General features: G+C 51.3%; 1 protein-coding gene across 1 annotated transcript in view; it reads right to left on the reverse strand.

Moving 5' to 3' along the window:
- Window positions 1-19178, reverse strand: part of LOC144755929 (glucose-6-phosphatase catalytic subunit 1-like) — a 128176-nt gene that overhangs the window by 38471 nt on the left and 70527 nt on the right. The window contains exon 2 of the mRNA XM_078645331.1: window positions 18944-19053. Coding sequence (XP_078501457.1) covers window positions 18944-19053 — 110 coding nt within the window. The remainder of the gene's footprint in view (window positions 1-18943; window positions 19054-19178) is intronic.

Consider the following 19178-nt stretch of genomic DNA (forward strand, 5'->3'; position numbering starts at 1 on the left):
ACCAGGGACATATTATCAAGGACGGGCGATACATTATCGCCGCTTTTATCGGCAGGAAACTGCCGATAAAGCGGCGATAATGGGCTTGATAATATGCTCTATGAATTCCTATCGAAGCCCATGTTAGATGTAACATATTATCAAGGACGGGCGATACATTATCGCCGCTTTTATCGGCAGGAAACTGCCGATAAAGCGGCGATAATGGGCTTGATAATATGCTCTATGAATTCCTATCGAAGCCCATGTTAGATGTAACATATTATCAAGGACGGGCGATACATTATCGCCGCTTTTATCGGCAGGAAACTGCCGATAAAGCGGCGATAATGGGCTTGATAATATGCTCTATGAATTCCTATCGAAGCCCATGTTAGATGTAACATGGGCTTCGATAGGAATTCATAGAGCATATTATCAAGCCCATTATCGCAGCTTTATCGGCAGTTTCCTGCCGATAAAAGCGCCGATAATGTATCGCCCGTCCTTGATAATATGCCCCATGTCTGACTTCCACTTGACTACATTGTGAAATTCTAGGCATTTATTTTTTCATAGTGTGTCTTTTCCTCCTTCATCACACAAGAGCACCTTGAAATACATCAGTTAAGGGTATGAACTGCACATAAACAGAAGACTATAGTGTTACTTCAAAAACAAGGGTTTTGCTTTTCCAGTTGTTACTGTCGACCACCTAGTGCTGTCTCTGCTGTTTTGCAAACACCTACCCTAACCAGGGGTGGGTACATTGAATCCCTAAACCTGCAAAGTTGAGGAATTCAAGGAACTTCACAATTTGGAAAGAAGTACAAAGTTTACACTGCACACTGAACATAATGCTTACATTAATTTGCTGTCCCACTGATACTTTTATAGCATCAAAACCACTTGTAAACCATCCATCAACAGCCCAGCAGATTCCAAATGGAGATAGATTAGGTTGGAACACCATCAGAAACATATTTCTGTTGTGTACTCTGTAGTAGGCCTCGGTGAAATGTTTTCAGTAGGCACATTAGGCACATTTTAAAAAAAGTTTACGAGTGCACAATAATAATGCATAATTTTCTTTAGTGGAACACTAGTTGGAGCAGAAAATGTCTCAGAGGAATGGTGAAATTATGACTGCAAGACATTTTCTCATGAATTCAAACTCCTGCTGATATCTCTTGTGACTTTTGAACGCAAGGTAAGCCCCTGCATTCAATTTTCGCATGAAATATTAGCAAATGCATTTTGCACATTGCTTCACAAGCAAACATTTTGCACATTTAAACACCCCTGCTGCTAGGTAGCAGAAGTAAACTCGCTTGAAATAAAGGCAGGGCTATGTTTTTGTGTTTTTTTGGACAGGCTGAATGATCTAGCCCCTATATTGGCCCCCCGTTCGTGAGCTAAACGGGTCTCTGCCCCGTGATTTACTGGAGCGCTGGCGGCCTCTCGGAGGCAGTGTAAGGTGGCCGAAAGGGCTTGGCGTGCTCAGTACGATTCTGCCGCCAGGCTCGCATATAAAACCATGGTCAAGGCCTATCATCGGGATATTCTCCTAGAGAAGAAAGGCTATTTTGCCAGGAGGATTGAGGCTGCGGCTAATTCCTGCAAGGAGATCTTCACGATTGTCAGGGAATTTACGGCTCCGCGGTCGAATTCGATCCAGACCGCCCCTTCTGAGCTGTGGGTTTCTGATCTCGCCGACTTTTTCACCACTAAGATAAAGCTGATTCAGGACTCTTTTCCACCTGGGCAGGTTTTAATTTCCCCCTGCTCTGATGTTGAGCCAGCTCCAGCGGTTCCTTTAGGGCCAGTCCTGTCAGACTTTCCGCCTATTTCAGCTTCTTCGTCATTGACACTCATGGCCAATCTTAAATCGGGTTCGCCATTAGACCCGTGTCCGGCCAAATTTCTGGCGAAGATGGCGGCAGTGGTTAACCCGTTGGCGAATCCCCTCCTGAATCTCTCCCTGAGCCGGGGGGTGGTCCCTTCGGCTTGGAAGCAGGTAATGGTCATCCCCCTCATTAAGAAGCCTGGTCTTGACCCCGAGGTGTTGGCCAATTGAATTTTTTGGAATCGTTTGATCTGCTTCACTCCACGCATTCCGGGTTTTGCCCTAATCTTATTAATGAGACGGCGTTGCTGGAGGTCTCTGAAGCCATCAAGGAGACACTGGATTCGGGCGGAAAAGCCATGTTGGTAATGCTTGACCTGTCTTCGGCCTTTGACACCGTCCCCAACGAGGGTCTGCTTGTCAGACTCCATGAGATTGGTTTGAGGGGGATGGTGCTTAGCTGGTTTAGATCGTTTCTAGCGGGCCGTCGGCAAACGGTCTGGGCCTCATCCTGCTCGGCTGATATGCCGCCTTTGGGAGTCGGAGTCCCGCAGGGCTCGGTGCTGAGCCCGACTCTATTTAACATCTTTATGACCCCTTTGGCGGCATTGGCTGAATCTTTTGGGGCCCAGATCGTATCCTATGCCGACGATACCCAGCTCCTCTTTACCTGCAGGAAAGGAGAGGATTTTGATGGAGAGAATATCCGTGAGTGCCTTGGGGCTGTTTTTGAATGGTTCCAGCTGAACAGCCTCATGTGCAACTCAGATAAATCGGAGGTACTCTTCTTCGGTGGTCAATCGGATCCGGACTGGCAGGAATGGTGGCCCGCTGATATGTCTCCTCCAGCTTGCTCGTCTCAGTCGGCTAAAAACCTGGGAATCAGGATAGATAATGGTCTGACTTTAAGATCACAGATCCTTGCCCTTACTGGCACCTGTTTTGCCCTCCTCAGGACGCTTCGGAAGTTTCTTCCTCTGCTCTCTGAGGAACACAGGAGGACGACGGTACAGGCCTTAATTGGTTCTAGACTGGACTATGCCAACGTGCTCTACCTTGGCCTGCCAGAGTACCTCTTGCAACGGCTACAGGTGGTCCAGAATACGGCTGCACAAGCTATATTTGGCCTTCACAGGCGAGCCAGAGCCTCCGGCCTTTTGCAGTCTCTTCATTGGCTGCCTATCCAGAAGAGGATAGTTTTTAAGGCTTTGACCTTGGCCCATAAGGCTCTCCACGCATCTGGGGCAAAATATTTGCAAAGGAGGCTCGCCTTTTACCATCCGGCTCGATCTCTGAGATCAGAATCGATGTTCCTTGCTCTGGTTCCTCGTGTGAAGAAGGCCCGTACTGGAGGGTGCTCCTTTATGCTGCAGGCCCCACAGCTCTGGAACACTCTGCCTCTCGCATTACGTAGCACCTCGAACCTGTTGGCCTTTAGGAAGGGCCTGAAAACTTGGCTCTTTGCCCTTTAGACTACCTTTTTTCTTTTAACAGCGCCCATCGTGTTTCTGTGTTGTGTTTGTCTTCCACAGGTTGTCAATAAAGCGCCGGGACACTCTTCCTGAGTAGCCGTGCGCTATAAAAGACAAAATTAACATAACATAACATAACTTTTTTTTGCAGAGAGTGGGTGAGGCTCTGACAGTGGTGGTAAGAGGGTAGTGCTTACCAGTTGAGGCAGTACCAGTGATGGTAAGAGGATAGTGCTTACCAGTTGAGGCTGTACCAGTGATGGTAAGAGGATAGTGCTTACCGGTTGAGGCTGTACCAGTGATGGTAAGAGGGAAGTGCTTACCGGTTGAGGCTGTACCAGTGATGGTAAGAGGGTAGTGTTTACCAGTTGAGGCTGTACCAGTGATGGTAAGAGGGAAGTGCTTACCGGTTGAGGCTGTACCAGTGATGGGAAGAGGGTAGTGCTTACCAGGCGAGGCTGTACCAGTGATGGTAAGAGGAAAGTGCTTACCAGTCTAGGCTCAACCAGTGATGGTAAGAGGGTAGTGCGTACCAGTTGAGGCTGTACCAGTGATGGTAGGAGGGTAGTGCTTACCAGTTGAGGCTGTACCAGTGATGGTAAGAGGGCAGTGCTTACCAGTTGAGGCTGTACCAGTGATGGTAAGAGGGTAGTGCTTACCAGCTGAGGCTGTTCAAGTGATGGTAAGAGGTAGTACTTACCAGTTGAGGCTGTACCAGTGATGGTAAGAGGATAGTGCTTACCAGTTGAGGCTGTACTAGTGATGATAAGAGGATAGTGCTTAGCAAGTGAGTTTGTACCACTGATGTTAAGAGGGAAGTGCTTACCAGTTGAGGCTATACCAGTGATGGCAAGAGAGAAGTGCTTACCAGTTGACTCCATACCACCAAGGGCCCAGTGCACTAGTCTTAGGCTTTTCATTTACAAATCATTGCTTTCAAATGAGATCATTCAAATGTACCAACTGAGGTGAACAAGCACTCCCAAAATTCATTAGGTTGTAAAACTGCACCATGAGAGTAGATCATTGCATCCTGGGTGAAATCGAGATGCCCAAGAAGCTTACCAAGGACCCCTGTGGTACCCCACAATCCCAGGGAGCAACTTTCTGAGAATATGGTTTCCTCGCAAACTTGGAAGGTTTTGTTTTGGAAGAAGGAGGTGAGTCATTTTAGAGCTCTTCCTACTATACTTGCCTCTTCCAGCGTATTTACTAACATTTGGTGCGAGACGGTTTAAAAAGCTGTACTCAAGTCCAGCAGGATCAGGGCAGCTGTCCCACCTTCATCCAAAATGGCTTTAGGTTCTTCCGTGGAGGCAAGCAGTGCTGCTTTCGTGCTGCTGCCCAGTCCAAAGCCTGTTTGCAACAGATGTAAAATGTTGTTTGTTTCTAGATACAGCGAGAGGTTTCTGTTGACAAACTTTTCTAGAATTTTATCAGGACCTGGGAGGAGGGAAATCAGATGATAATTTTCACACATTAGGGGGTCTGCCAGTGGCTAGATGTGAGCCCATTTCCACCCCAGTTTCTGTGCGACTGTCATTGATAGTGTTGTGTGGATCCACACCAATCCCAGGTTCGCCTAGAGCAGGTGCATCCTTCTTAAATCTTTGGTCTTTCAACAGACGAGGTGGGGGCCATTCCACAACCTACTCCCAAACCCAATCTGGGTGGTCGAGAAACTGGATTTTCTATAGATGATCTTTACTTCAGCTGGGTACAGAAGCATATATTTGAACTCCATTGCACAGTTTTTGCTTCACCTATTCAATGGATTCCCTCTACTTCTGCAGCATTCTCGTATAGTCAGGGAAAATCAGAATTGTGCAGGATTCGTATTTAACCTCTCTGGCCTCTGTGGCTTTTATGTAGTATAAGGTATCTGTCTCTGTAGTTTAAGAGGTGTACAATCATGGGATGATTTGGGACTCCAGGTGGGCACCTTGGTGTCAATGCCAGATGCATCTGCTAAGCCAGTCAGCATGGAGAAAGCATGTCATCCGGTAAGAAGGTTTTGAGACAGGTTTCAAGAAATGTCTTGAGTTCAGAGACTTCACAACCTTCTGGGAACCCAAGGTGGCATAGGTTGTTTCTTCAGGAACCACTCTCTGCGTTCTCAATGTGGGCTAACATTTCACCATTGGAGGAGTGTTGTTTCAGGACCGTTTGGCGAAGGGTTGCAATTGTGTCCTCCAACGTTGCTATGTGATCTTCCGCTGTGCTGGTAGGTGGTATTACATAGATCTTGTTGCAGGAGGGCAGTGTCTGCCCCCTGCCCTTTCCAATCTTCTTTCAAGGTCCTGATGGGGGAACTACATGGCTTGCAGGATTGTGTTGGTGTTCAAGCAGGCATCATCAGCTGCAGCGGCACGCCTTACCCCCAGGGCGCCTGCAGCCTGTAGGAGGTCTTCAGCTGGGTGGACCACTTTGGCAAATGTATCTAGCTTTCCTTGTTTCTTGAGGAGTTTGTCTTTGGCCATGGCCATGGTGGGGCCATGGCCAAAGACACCCACCTCTGCTTTCCTCTAAGAAGGGGCCATGGGTGCCCAACCTATAGAGCAAATCTGCTGGATAAAGAGACCTCAAGTCCCCTATTCACAGGCCAGCCATCAGCCCTGTTTGATGTGGGGTGCTGCAGGGATGACAGCAGCAGTGGTGGGGGCATGGCATCCCCTTCGGGCAGCAAAAAAAACACCTGATCACAAGTAAATGCAGTTGCTCGGGGGTGATGGGTGAGCAGCCTGGGCTACATCTCTCCACGAAGGACAGCTCAGTCCAGAGTCTTCAGGGTCCACTCCCATGGACGAGGACACTCATGACACACCCTGCTGCAGGGGCTGTGGAGCCACGTGTTAGGTTGAACGCACCAGTCAAGGACATCGGGCTGCTCCGTAGCATCAACTCCCAGGGCATGGGAGGGGGAAGGCTCCAAACCAAAGCCCTCCACAGTCAAGGCTGCCAAGGTCCCTCAGTGCGGCCATACCCAGAGCCCCCACAGAGGTTTCCAGGGCCACCTCGCTTCAGTCAGAACCCCAGAGAGCTTTGTCGCAGCCACCATCTTGTGGAAGGTCGGTAGTTCCACGGGCTCCCACTCCCGAATTCTCACATCTCAGCTGTGCTTCGAGGACTAACCACAGCAGCTGGTTGAGTCGACGACTGACTAAGGGGGTTGGCAGTCAAGGATGCATAAAATGTGAGGTGAAATAGTGGAAGATGTTCGGCGTTGAGCTGGGAGCACAGAGGCTAAATGTTGTCCATCTTGCTCACATGGACAACATGATATTCTCATGGGAATTATGAAAGGTGCTCCAGAAGCCAAAACACGAGCACATTTGCTATAAATTCCCAAGTCTCTTCCCTATCCATGTCATATAAATGTCTGACATGGAAAATAAAGCGTGTTGTTCCAACAGCAGCAGCAGTAATTTGATTCACTAGTGTTTTATTGCAGCTTCACAACAGAAATTGAATGAACAACTAGAGCACTAAGATTCTATATACATAACAAAATAAGGCATTTCAGAACTCCATCTTGTTGGATTAGGAGCTGTAAAATTTGAGGAGACTACAGTAAATCAACAAATTGAGGGATTTCATTTTTTAATAGTCCTTGTTTTTACTAGGCATTTTTCACATGCTAAATTTAGAAAATTCTAGGTGGGAATAATCTGACTGCCTTACTCATATGACTGTCGGAATTTGAAGGTATAAACATGATATACAAATTTGTTATTTACAACTTATCAAATGTACAGCCTATGGCAACTGTATGTGTGTTCCTGTAGCTGAACATAGACCGTATGAACTCCTCTCAGAAGAAGAGGGGATTGTGAGACATATTTCATTTTGCCCTTCACAGGACAACTGCTCTATTTTGGGATTTTTGTTTTCCAGCAAGAACAGATAGGCGGTGCAGGATTTCTATTATTACACCTGGTCCCAGATTATATGTTTGACAGATCTAGTCATCTTTAATATTTGATGGGAAAACAGCACATGGGTTGGCAGTGCTGTGCAGCAGAGCCCTCGTGGTGCTGACAAGCACATATGTGACATCCTTGCAAACATGGAGTGCGTGGCTGTGTTGCTAATCATGCTTTTCATCTTGTGGGGTGGGGCACACATGTGTTGCTCTAGTCTGAGCTTACCCAGCTAAATTATATTAAAAGTATATTTGTAAAGTTGTTCTTTAAATCAGAAACTCCATTGATTTCTGACGCAACCACTTGCTACAGGGTCCACTTCTTGCATGATCTCCCATAGACCTGAAGAGTCTCCTGTTTTTCTAAGGTCTTAAGTACTACATGCCGGAAAAGATCACGCACAAAGCTAGACACAGAGACCACCGGGGTATGCTGCAATGGAATCATGCCTTCGCTTGAGATCCTGTAGGCTGACCCCCTTCCAAATCTCCTGTTGGACAGGCCACATGAAGGGCTCGCTCCCTCCCCGCAGGACAGGGCCCGGGCCACCGTCAGCACCATTGCCCGGCCCAGCCGCCATCTTGGACACGGCACCACGCGGCCGCGCGGCCTCAGCCCGACCCCAACCCTGGGCCTGGCCAGGCCCCGACATCCCGGCACCACCCTCCACCCAGGAGGTGAACGGCCCACTTGGCAGGTCAATGGGAGTACGAAGTGTCGACGGCTCTCCCCCGCCAGGTGCCGAGCACCCCCAGCCTCCTCGGGCGCTGGCTCCACCCCCCTGCTGGGTGTCTGGACTCCCTCATCCCAGACCTCCCGACCTCCAAGAGCGAGGGTCCGGACATCAAAGGGCGCCAGACCTATAACTGAGGCAGCCCCAGGACAGGAAGGCAGTTGTATCCTGGAGTCGAGAGACACCGCGACGAACTCATCCTTGACGGACTGTTGGCGCTGCCACAGCCCCGCCTTGTGAACTATTGTCCTGCCTGCTGGCGCTGCCGCGGCCCTCTGCAACCTTCATCCTCGTGGGACCTGCTGGCGCTGCCGCGGCCCTCTGCAACCTGCATTCCCGTGGGACCTGCTGGCGCTGCCGCGGCCCGTTGTAACCTTCATCCTCGTGGGACCTGCTGGCGCTGCCGCGGCCCGTTGCAACCTGCATTCTCGTGGGACCTGCTGGCGCTGCCGCGGCCCGTTGTAACCTTCATCCTCGTTGGGACCTGCTGGCGCTGCCGCGGCCCGTGCCACCTACGACCTCTTCGGGACCTGCCGGCGCTGCCGCGGTCTGACTCATCCGAACACCGAGCTCGAGGATTGTGAGCTATCACCGTTACACACCCGTACCCGTGGGTACCAAGACTGTCCCGCTACCCCCTTCCCTTACTAGAGACTAGAATTGAGAGGATCATCGTGTCCTGATCGCCCTGTATCGTACCACTCTACTACCCAAAGTGCCTATAAAAGGTGTTACCATAAGCTTTGTGTGGTGTCCATCTGTGGGGGGGAAGTTACCTGTCTGTGCGATCACTGTGCTCGGCCGACCCTCCAGGTCCCCGTCTAACATTGGTGGCTAGCGGCGCGATCCGAACCAACGCGTACCGTACAGACAGTAACTCACCCTACGACTAAAACCACAATGACGACCAAAGAGAGCGGATCGGCGGAGAAGTTCCAGATGGAAAAGCTGGAAGAATACAACCACCGAGAGCTCAAACAATTTTGCATGGACTTAGGCATTGCTACCACCGGGCTAAGCACAAAAGAAGACTTCAAAAACGCCCTAGAGGCCTGGACAGAGACAAATACCGCAACCCCCCGGGACCCCGCAGCCCCGGAAGTCAACACCACCCGGACGGAGGATCGGAGACCAGGCCCCTCCCATGAAGAGATCCAGGAGCGGGAAAAAAATAGATTACACGAGTTAGACTTGGCACGACTCAGATTAGACGGAGAATTGAAACTGGCGGAACAAAAAATAAACTTAGAACACTTACGGCTCAGAGAAGAGCGAGAGGAAAAACAGAGACAGAGAGACCTCGAAGAAAAAAGACTGGCATACGAGCACGAGTGCAAACTAGCGGAGATAGAAATACGCAAACTGAACAAAAACCTAGGGGTGCCCGAGCAACCGCACTCCCCGGGTCCTACCGAGCAGAAGGTCCACATCCCCAAGGATGTGGCCCGAGAATATCACCGGAACGACGACATACAGCAGTGGTTCAAAGCCTATGAGATTGCCATGACCGCCCACCGGGTCGCTCGAAGTGACTGGGGAGCCGGTCTATGGGGGAGATTCGTCAACGAGGGTCGTGATGCCCTGCTGCAGCTTCCGGACCACCAAATGACGTCCTATGACCATATGAAGGCCGCCCTCCTCAGTCGATATGGACTTACACCCGAAATGTACCGCCAGAGGTTCCGCAACTGCACCCGGATCCCAGGTACGACGTGGTTGGAATACGTGAACTATTTCAGCCGAGCCTTCGAGGGGTGGATCAAGGGTAACAACGTAACCACTTACGAGCAACTCTTCAATCTCATTGTATGGGAGCACCTCTCCAACAACTGCTTTGTCGAGCTCAGGCAGCACCTCCTCGACAGTAAATTGACTGAACCCCGGCAGCTCGCCACCGAGGCTGACCGGTGGGAGAGCACCCGAGTGGCCCGGAGTGGGCCGAATGAGCAGAACAGAACCAACCAAGGTCACCATCGTCCCCGAGGAGGAGGAGGAGGCCCGGGCCGGGGCAGAGACACCGCCCCGGCCGCACCCACTAACGCCACCCCGGCTCCAGCAGGCCGGGGAAACCCCCCGATGCGCCCGGGGTTCCGAGCTAACGTGACATGTCATCGATGCCAGCGAGTCGGCCACTATGCCAGTGACCCGACCTGCCCGAAGAACCAGGTCCCCGGGCCCCGCCAGATGGCGGCCGCCGCCCTGGGAGAAGAACAAATCTCCGAAGACACGGAGACCTATGAGTCGGAGCAGTTCGAGTGGGAACCCGCCGCCATGACCCAGGCATGCCTGGGAGGAAGAGACATGGTCCCGCGGACTCCCCTGCCCGCCAACACTCGGAAGTACAGCCAATGGGTGAGCATCAATGGGCGCAAGGCCGAGGCCCTGCGTGACACCGGGGCCAGTGTGACGGCCGTCCGCTGTCACCTGGTGACCCCAGAACAAATCCTACCAAACGTACTTTGCCCCGTCCGATCGGCAGACAACTCGGAGAGCCTGTGTCGGATGGCCTGCGTCCCCTTCGAATGGGGAGGAGTGTCCGGCATGCTGAAAGTAACTGTCCGTGACGATGCCCCCGTAGACTGCCTCCTGGGGAACGATCTCGAGAGCTCCCCGTGGGCCGCTGTGGAAAGAAGAGAGCATCTGGGGATGTTGGGTCTCCCGGACTGGGCATGCGTAACCACCCGGTCCATGGCCACCCGCACCATCCCTAGACCAGAAGAACCAGAATGGGCAGCGCCTCCGCCCTCGATCACTCCAGAAGAAGACTTCCTCCAGACCGACCACCCGGACCCCACCCCAGAGGGGTCCACACAGCCCCCCGAGCTTCCCGACCTGGCTCAGTGGCGTCAAGAAGGGGGGCCCACCCAGGAACAATTCCGGCAGGAGCAAAAGACCTGCCCCTCCCTCGAGGGATTGCGACAGCAAGCGCTCGCCCAGAGCCAAGGAGACACCACCGGGGCCCACTGGGTTTATTGGGACAATGATCTCTTGTACAGCGAACAGAAAATCGCAGAACTGGGGGCCGGGCGAGTGCTGGTGGTGCCCCTCCCCTTCAGAGACTTCCTGTTGAACCTAGCCCACGATGTCCCCCTGGCCGGGCACCTGGGCCAAGACAAGACCTACCACCGCCTGGTGACTCACTTTTTTTGGCCCAAAATGAGGAACGACGTATCCAACCATTGCCGGTCCTGCCCGACCTGCCAGGCCAGTGGGAAGAGCGGCCGCAAACTCAAGGCACCCCTACAACCATTCCCCGTGGTGACCACCCCGTTCGAAAGGGTGGGAATAGACATTGTGGGGCCCCTGGACCCCCGAACAGCACAGGGACATCGCTTCATCCTGGTCCTGGTGGATCACGCTACCCGCTATCCTGAGGCGGTCCCCCTTCGTACGATAACAGCCCCAGTAGTGGGTCGGGCCTTGATGGGGATCTTCTCTCGAGTGGGCTTCCCCCGAGAAGTCGTCAGCGACAGGGGTACGAACTTTATCTCAAAATACATGAAGTCCCTCTGGCAACAGTGTGGGGTCACCTACCGATTCACGACCCCCTATCACCCTCAAGGGAACGGACTGGTTGAGCGGTTCAACCGCACGCTCAAAGGGATGATTGGGGGGTTGGAAGAGCCCCTCCGTCGCCAGTGGGATGTGCTACTACCGTGCCTTCTCTTTGCCTACCGAGAAGTCCCCCAGAAGTCCCTCGGCTTCAGCCCTTTCGAACTCTTGTATGGACACCCGGTGCGAGGCCCGCTCAGCCTAGTCAAAGAAGGCTGGGAAATGCCCCCTCTAAAGAACCCTCCAGATGTTTTCAAGTACCTCCTAACCCTCCGCAACCAGACCAGAAGGTTCAGAGAGATGGCAAAAGCAAACCTGGAGGCCAGTCAGGAGGACATGAAAAGGTGGTACGATAGAAATGCATCCTCCATCGAATTTGAACCCGGTCAACAAGTGTGGGTAATGTCTCCCACCGAACCATGCGCCCTGCAAGACAAATGGACGGGGCCCTTCAAAGTAATCGAGCGCAAGAGCCCTGTCACCTATCTCATCGATATGGAATCTTCCCGAAACCCTCTCCGGGTCCTCCACGCTAATAGACTGAAACCCCACTTTGTACGCTCCGAACTCAGCCTCCTGATGGCAACCGACAATGGAACCGAGGAGGACTCCGAACCCCTCCCTGACCTCCTACGGTCACGGGAGAAGGACGGCTCCGTGGACGGGGTCCGACTCTCGGAGGCCCTCACCCTGGAACAGCGCCAAGGCTGCCGAGTCCTCCTGCTACAGTTCTCCACCCTGTTCTCCCTCACCCCAGGGGTCACCCCCTGGTGCTTACACGACGTGGACACGGGAGACAGTCCCCCTGTCCGCCATCGGGCCTACCGCGTACCAGATCGGGTACGGGCCTGCATCCAAGAGGAGGTGGCCAAGATGCTCACCCTCGGGATCATCGAGCCCTCAGACAGCCCCTGGGCCAGCCCAGTGGTACTGGTCCCCAAAGCGGCCGCCCCCGGCGCCACGCCGGAGCTCCGGTTCTGCGTCGACTACCGGGGCTTGAATGCGGTCACCAGAACAGACGCACACCCCATCCCCCGAGCAGATGAACTAATCGACCGCATGGGAGCTGCCCGCTACCTCAGCATCTTCGACCTGACAGCGGGCTACTGGCAGATCGGTCTCACACCCCGGGCCCAAGAACGATCTGCATTCTCTACCCCGGATGGCCACTATCACTTCAAGGTCATGCCATTCGGCATGAAGAATGCCCCAGCAACCTTTCAGCGGCTAGTAAACCAGGTCCTGGCAGGACTCGAAGGATTCAGCGCCGCCTACCTGGACGATATCGCTGTGTACAGCCACCACTGGTCCGACCACCTCCACCACCTCCGAGAGGTGCTACAGGCCCTCCAACGAGCTGGCCTCACGATCAAGGCCAGCAAATGCCAAATTGGCCAGGGGTCCGTGACCTATCTCGGGCACCAGGTGGGAAGCGGTCTGGTGGCCCCTCTGCAACTCAAGATCGCGGCCATCCAGTCGTGGCAGTCCCCCATCACCCAGACCGAGGTCCGCGCCTTCTTGGGACTCACGGGCTACTACCGACGGTTCGTGAGGGACTATGGCAGCATCGTAGGGCCCCTCACGGAACTCACCTCCAAAAACCAACCAAAGAAGGTCAACTGGACCCCAGACTGTCAAGCGGCCTTCGAGAAGCTGAAGGCCGCCATGTGCTCCGCCCCGGTGCTCCAGGCCCCCGACTACAGTCGGGAATTTATCGTCCAAACAGATGCCTCCGACCATGGCGTTGGGGCAGTCCTTTCCCAGCTGAACCCCGAAGGACTTGACCAGCCAGTGGCTTTCATCAGCAGACGGCTCCTGGCCCGAGAACGACGCTGGAGCACCATCGAGAGGGAGGCCTTCGCCGTGGTGTGGGCCCTCAAAAAGCTCCGGCCTTATCTCTTCGGCACCCACTTCCGGGTCCAGACCGATCATCGACCCCTGCAATGGCTCATGCAGATGCGGGGGGAAAACCCGAAACTACTACGTTGGTCCATCTCCCTGCAGGGGATGGACTTCACTGTGGAACATCGACCCGGCCAAGACCACGCCAACGCGGATGGCCTGTCCCGCTTTTTCCGCCTCGACGAGGAAAGTCCCCAAGAGGATGGGTGACTCTCCCCGCCTTCAGCTGGGGGGGACGCATGTTGGACAGGCCACATGAAGGGCTCGCTCCCTCCCCGCAGGACAGGGCCCGGGCCACCGTCAGCACCATTGCCCGGCCCAGCCGCCATCTTGGACACGGCACCACGCGGCCGCGCGGCCTCAGCCCGACCCCAACCCTGGGCCTGGCCAGGCCCCGACATCCCGGCACCACCCTCCACCCAGGAGGTGAACGGCCCACTTGGCAGGTCAATGGGAGTACGAAGTGTCGACGGCTCTCCCCCGCCAGGTGCCGAGCACCCCCAGCCTCCTCGGGCGCTGGCTCCACCCCCCTGCTGGGTGTCTGGACTCCCTCATCCCAGACCTCCCGACCTCCAAGAGCGAGGGTCCGGACATCAAAGGGCGCCAGACCTATAACTGAGGCAGCCCCAGGACAGGAAGGCAGTTGTATCCTGGAGTCGAGAGACACCGCGACGAACTCATCCTTGACGGACTGTTGGCGCTGCCACAGCCCCGCCTTGTGAACTATTGTCCTGCCTGCTGGCGCTGCCGCGGCCCTCTGCAACCTTCATCTTCGTGGGACCTGCTGGCGCTGCCGCGGCCCTCTGCAACCTGCATTCCCGTGGGACCTGCTGGCGCTGCCGCGGCCCGTTGTAACCTTCATCCTCGTGGGACCTGCTGGCGCTGCCGCGGCCCGTTGCAACCTGCATTCTCGTGGGACCTGCTGGCGCTGCCGCGGCCCGTTGTAACCTTCATCCTCGTTGGGACCTGCTGGCGCTGCCGCGGCCCGTGCCACCTACGACCTCTTCGGGACCTGCCGGCGCTGCCGCGGTCTGACTCATCCGAACACCGAGCTCGAGGATTGTGAGCTATCACCGTTACACACCCGTACCCGTGGGTACCAAGACTGTCCCGCTACCCCCTTCCCTTACTAGAGACTAGAATTGAGAGGATCATCGTGTCCTGATCGCCCTGTATCGTACCACTCTACTACCCGAAGTGCCTATAAAAGGTGTTACCATAAGCTTTGTGTGGTGTCCATCTGTGGGGGGGAAGTTACCTGTCTGTGCGATCACTGTGCTCGGCCGACCCTCCAGGTCCCCGTCTAACATCTCCCAACCTAGGGCACATCAGACCTGAACTGGATGCAAGCAGTGCTTAGTTTGTAAAATAATTAGTGCCAGGGGCCTCCTGGGGAGACCACTGAAGCTTGCAACGCACATTGCCCCTTGCAGAGCTCCCAATAATAGTATCAACACAACTACTAACCATCTCAATCCTACCAGTGTGACAATTCACACTATTCCAAGCCCCCAAAGCTATATGAATGGCTTAGGCGGCAGGTAATAGTCATTTTCCCACTATATTGAATTATTACACAACAGTTGTGCTCATCTCTAAATTAGACAGACAGCGCCACCCATGTGGCAGACAGTCACAAGCGCCAGTGCAGAGTACTGGAACCCGCCGGCACAAATCAAGCACTGAATGAATACAAGTACCTTTTACCTTCCATTCTGCTAGACCGCTAGACGGAAAGAGTGTAGCTTTGCCCACTTCATTTCTAATCTGCCATAGGGTAGGGCATTTGGAAAGGGTGGGCACTTCACAAGTACTATATAAACGCCCATAGAATACAATACAGTACAATACTAGTGAACTGCACATCACCGGAATATTTTTAGAAAGAGTGATTGTGGTGTAGAGGGCATAGAATAAATGTAGGTTGCCCAGTAATCTAAAGCCCAGCTAGGATGAGGCACTCTGCTTTTTTTCAGCAAAAATCTCTATTTTATTTTGGGTGCATTTAATCGCAGAGCAGATTGAGCTCCTAAGTATGCCTACATGCCTCTTAGTTACTTGAAATGTTTACGAATGGTCCCCGAAACCACCAACAATGGTCAGTTGGCAGCAGGAGAGCTGATATGATTAATTGATCTCAGGTACAGGAAGGTGAATAGAGTGCTTGTACAGTAGATAGCTGTGCCAATATAAAAATGAAATATGCAAAGGGGCACATGCTAGGGCCAGGCCTGCACTGGAGACATGATAAAAAAAATTAAGAAAATTGCCAGCTGAAGCAAAAAACAAAAAAAGAACAGGATTGATTTCTGTACACAATTCATGTATACGATAAAACATTGAATATGAGTAAAATGAAATGAATGAAATGAAATGAAATTAATTTATATCGCGCAACTAAAACCCTGAGGTATCAAGGCGCCTAACAAAACAAATCAAAATGGCAGATCAGGCTACAGGTATGCGCGTGCAAAAAGACGGGTCTTCAAGGCCTTTCTAAATAGCTGCAGGGTAGGGAGAGACCTCAGTTCCCCCGGGAGGGCATTCCACCACTTAGGTGCCAAGGCGGAAAAAGCTTTACCGCCCCATCAAAATGTGTGATGAAAGAATGTACTTTTTAGATGTGAAATAGTTCCATGTGCATTGCAGAGCAAGGGCTCCATGGGAGGCAGAATGATACATCAGTCAGCCAATAGCAAGTGAGTGAGAAAGAAATACACCCTTGAGCTGATCTAAGATTTGATTGACAATGCCTGAAAGAGGCTAATAATAATACGCCAATCGTTAAAGGGGGCTGACCCAATGTCGCCTTTAAATATACTGTAAGCAATAAGTCTTACAGATGACTGCACTTTTAATCCCAACCTACAGATCAAGCGAGCAGGAGGGTATGCATGCCATGAACATGCATATAAAAGACAATTACATTTTCAAAGTAAGGAGACAAAAGGAGGAGGGGTGGTTACAGAGTAGTACATTGATATGGGATTGAAATGGGAAGATATCCTCAACCCTGCCTGCTTATTTTCCCCCTAAAGTTGCTGTTTTTAAATGTAAGGATATTTGATATTTAAAAAATTCTATATTTTGAAGCTTCAAATGTTTTATTTGTAATTTTAGTATATGTAGTTAGGCAGCACAATCCTAGTTGAGACTGTGCCTCCAAGGGTGGGTGGTGAAGTGGGAAATGATCAAAGCAAATCGGCTTGCCACATTTCAACTAAACCTTACAAAATCACACAAATACATTTCATGTATGCATTTTAGTATGCACAGTGAAATTAGACGATTAGCCAGAGCCACTGACTAAAAGTTGTCTAAAGTGAACAGCTTGACTGCTTGTGCAGGCCATTGCGCCACTTGAGCATCGTAAAAGGTGATGCTCCGGTGGTGTAATCTCCTTGTATATATGCCCCTTAGTTTTAATCACACGATGTGACCTGCTGCCCATGTGAAAGATCATCAGTTTGAAGATATTATTTTGCCTTCTTTCAACATGAGTAGCTTGGGAGAAGGGGGTCTATTTACTAAGATTTTATGCCGTGTTTGAGTAACAAAAGTGATGCAAAATAATTTTTGCTTATTTACTTTCCAAGGCTAAACTTGTGCCATTCTGGAAAATCACTTGAAAGTAACGCAAAGCAGGGCTGCTTTGCATTACTAAGCGCGTAGAAGGAGTGCCATGGTTAGTGCACGGGTGTTCCCATTCAACCACCCAAGCTTTTTGACACTAAGCCCCGATTTACTTAAAAAATTAGACTGGGTTTACCTTAAAAAAATAGTGCTCATTTCAAATAGGTGCTTTCATTTTTCCTTCTTTTTTCGACCTTGTATGTGTGCTGCACCGTACAGCACACATACAAAGTGGGAAGCGGTTTAAAGTTAGTCTGAGTGTAGTATTTTGTACTGGAAAGCTGTCCTTCCAATCACGCCGACACTCTTGCACAATGGTGCAAAGGTATGTGCGTGGCACACGGCAGCATATTTCAGCACCATCCTTGGGAGAGGGGTGGAGAATGCGATAGTTCTGTAAATATGACACTCTCGAGGGGCCTCATTTATGAGGCCTTGCGTCAGTTTTGCGCCTCCGGTGCGTCACTTTTTGTGACGCACCAGCGGCGTAAAAAATGCACCTTGTTGCGCCATATTTAAAAAGTGACGCATCTAGGTAGATGCGTCACTTTTTAAACCCCTGCGCCACATTATAACTGCGTCAGGTATAATGTATGCAGAGGGGGCGTTCCCCCGCAAAAAGCTTCGTAATAGTGACGCAGTGAAATCTATGAGATTTCACTGCGTCACTTTTAGGACGCTGTTGCGTCCAAATCTTGCGCCTGCCTTACAGCAGGCGTAAGACTGACGCAAGCCCTTTCACATGGGGCTTTCCCCATGTGAAAGGACGCTTTGCTGGAGTTGCGTCACTTTTGTGACACACTCCAGCAATGCGTCACTTTTGCGCTTACAGATAAGTCAGAAATACTGACGTATCTGTAACTCCTTGCGACATGATGCGTCATACATTAAATATGACGCATCATTGGTGTCGCAAGGAGTGCGCAGTGAAAAGTGACGCATCGCTGTTTTCACGCAGCGATGCGTCACTTTTCATAAATAAGGACCCTGCTCTCTTCTTCTTGTGCAATGCAGCACAGCTTTTTTGTGTGCTGCGCTTTATTGCGTGAGAATTTGGTAAATAGACCCAGAGGAGTGTTAGTCAGGGCCCAAAAGAAGTAAAGTCCAGTTGATCCCTGGTGACAGCTGGCCAGGTGCCACCACACTCATTATTAAGAAGTTGGAGGATAATAGCATAGGGTACGCTTCAGATGTTCGGCTAAAAACCTGCCGAGAAACATCTAGCTGAAAAGCCATTTAGAGAGTGGTGTATCACCAATTTTGCTGGCATGCTGGGCCGTAGTCACCTGAGAAAAGATGAGTCTGCCACTTTCTTTCTATAAATTAAGCTCTGCTGGACAGCACCAGTAGCAGAGGTAGGTGAACCGGAAGCAAGGGGTAATAGTTCTGGAAATGTGCACTGCCAAGGTGAAATGAGCGGCCCCTGAACAAAAATCTACAGCAGCTACACTTATTATTTTTGCAAATTAAGCACTAAGTAATTTCCATTTCAGAGAGGAGATTTCGGAATGTTACATAATTTCTGCACTATCTAATTACAATCTCTGCAGTATCAATGTCTGTACTTTGTAATTACAATCCCTGCAGTATCAATGTCTGTACGTTGTAATTACAATCTCTGCAGTATCAATGTCTGTACTTTGTAATTACAATCCCTGCAGTATCAGTAATTCTGCTTCTGGAATTTTAGTGCGATTTTCCTGGGTGACTCAGACCGAGGGTCTAAACTCTATCTAATTTCTGATTGGCAACAGACGAGACCAGGTACTGATGATCATTGCAACCAATGCCACAATGGGAAAAGTATCCTACATTAATAAAATGGCTGGTAGGATGTTGCCAATAATGACTATGCATATTTAGTCTTACATCTAAATAAGTGAATTGTTTCCAGAAGCCTTACCTGGTCCAGTTTCACAGGTGACAGGAAACTGTTCGACGACAGGGACAGAGGTGTTGCCATAGTAATCCGTATCATGGACCCACCAGTAAGGTCGCTGACCGAAAAGAATCCTGTAATGAGAAGGTAAGAAAGTGATTCTCCAGATTACCCATCCGGGTGTACAGACCTGGAAACGTATTTGCTCAGTTAAATTCAGATATAGTTTGCTTGATGCCAAAAGACATAAATGTCTGAT

Source organism: Lissotriton helveticus, chromosome 5_1 (assembly GCF_964261635.1).
Source record: "Lissotriton helveticus chromosome 5_1, aLisHel1.1, whole genome shotgun sequence".
NCBI lineage: Eukaryota > Metazoa > Chordata > Amphibia > Caudata > Salamandridae > Lissotriton > Lissotriton helveticus.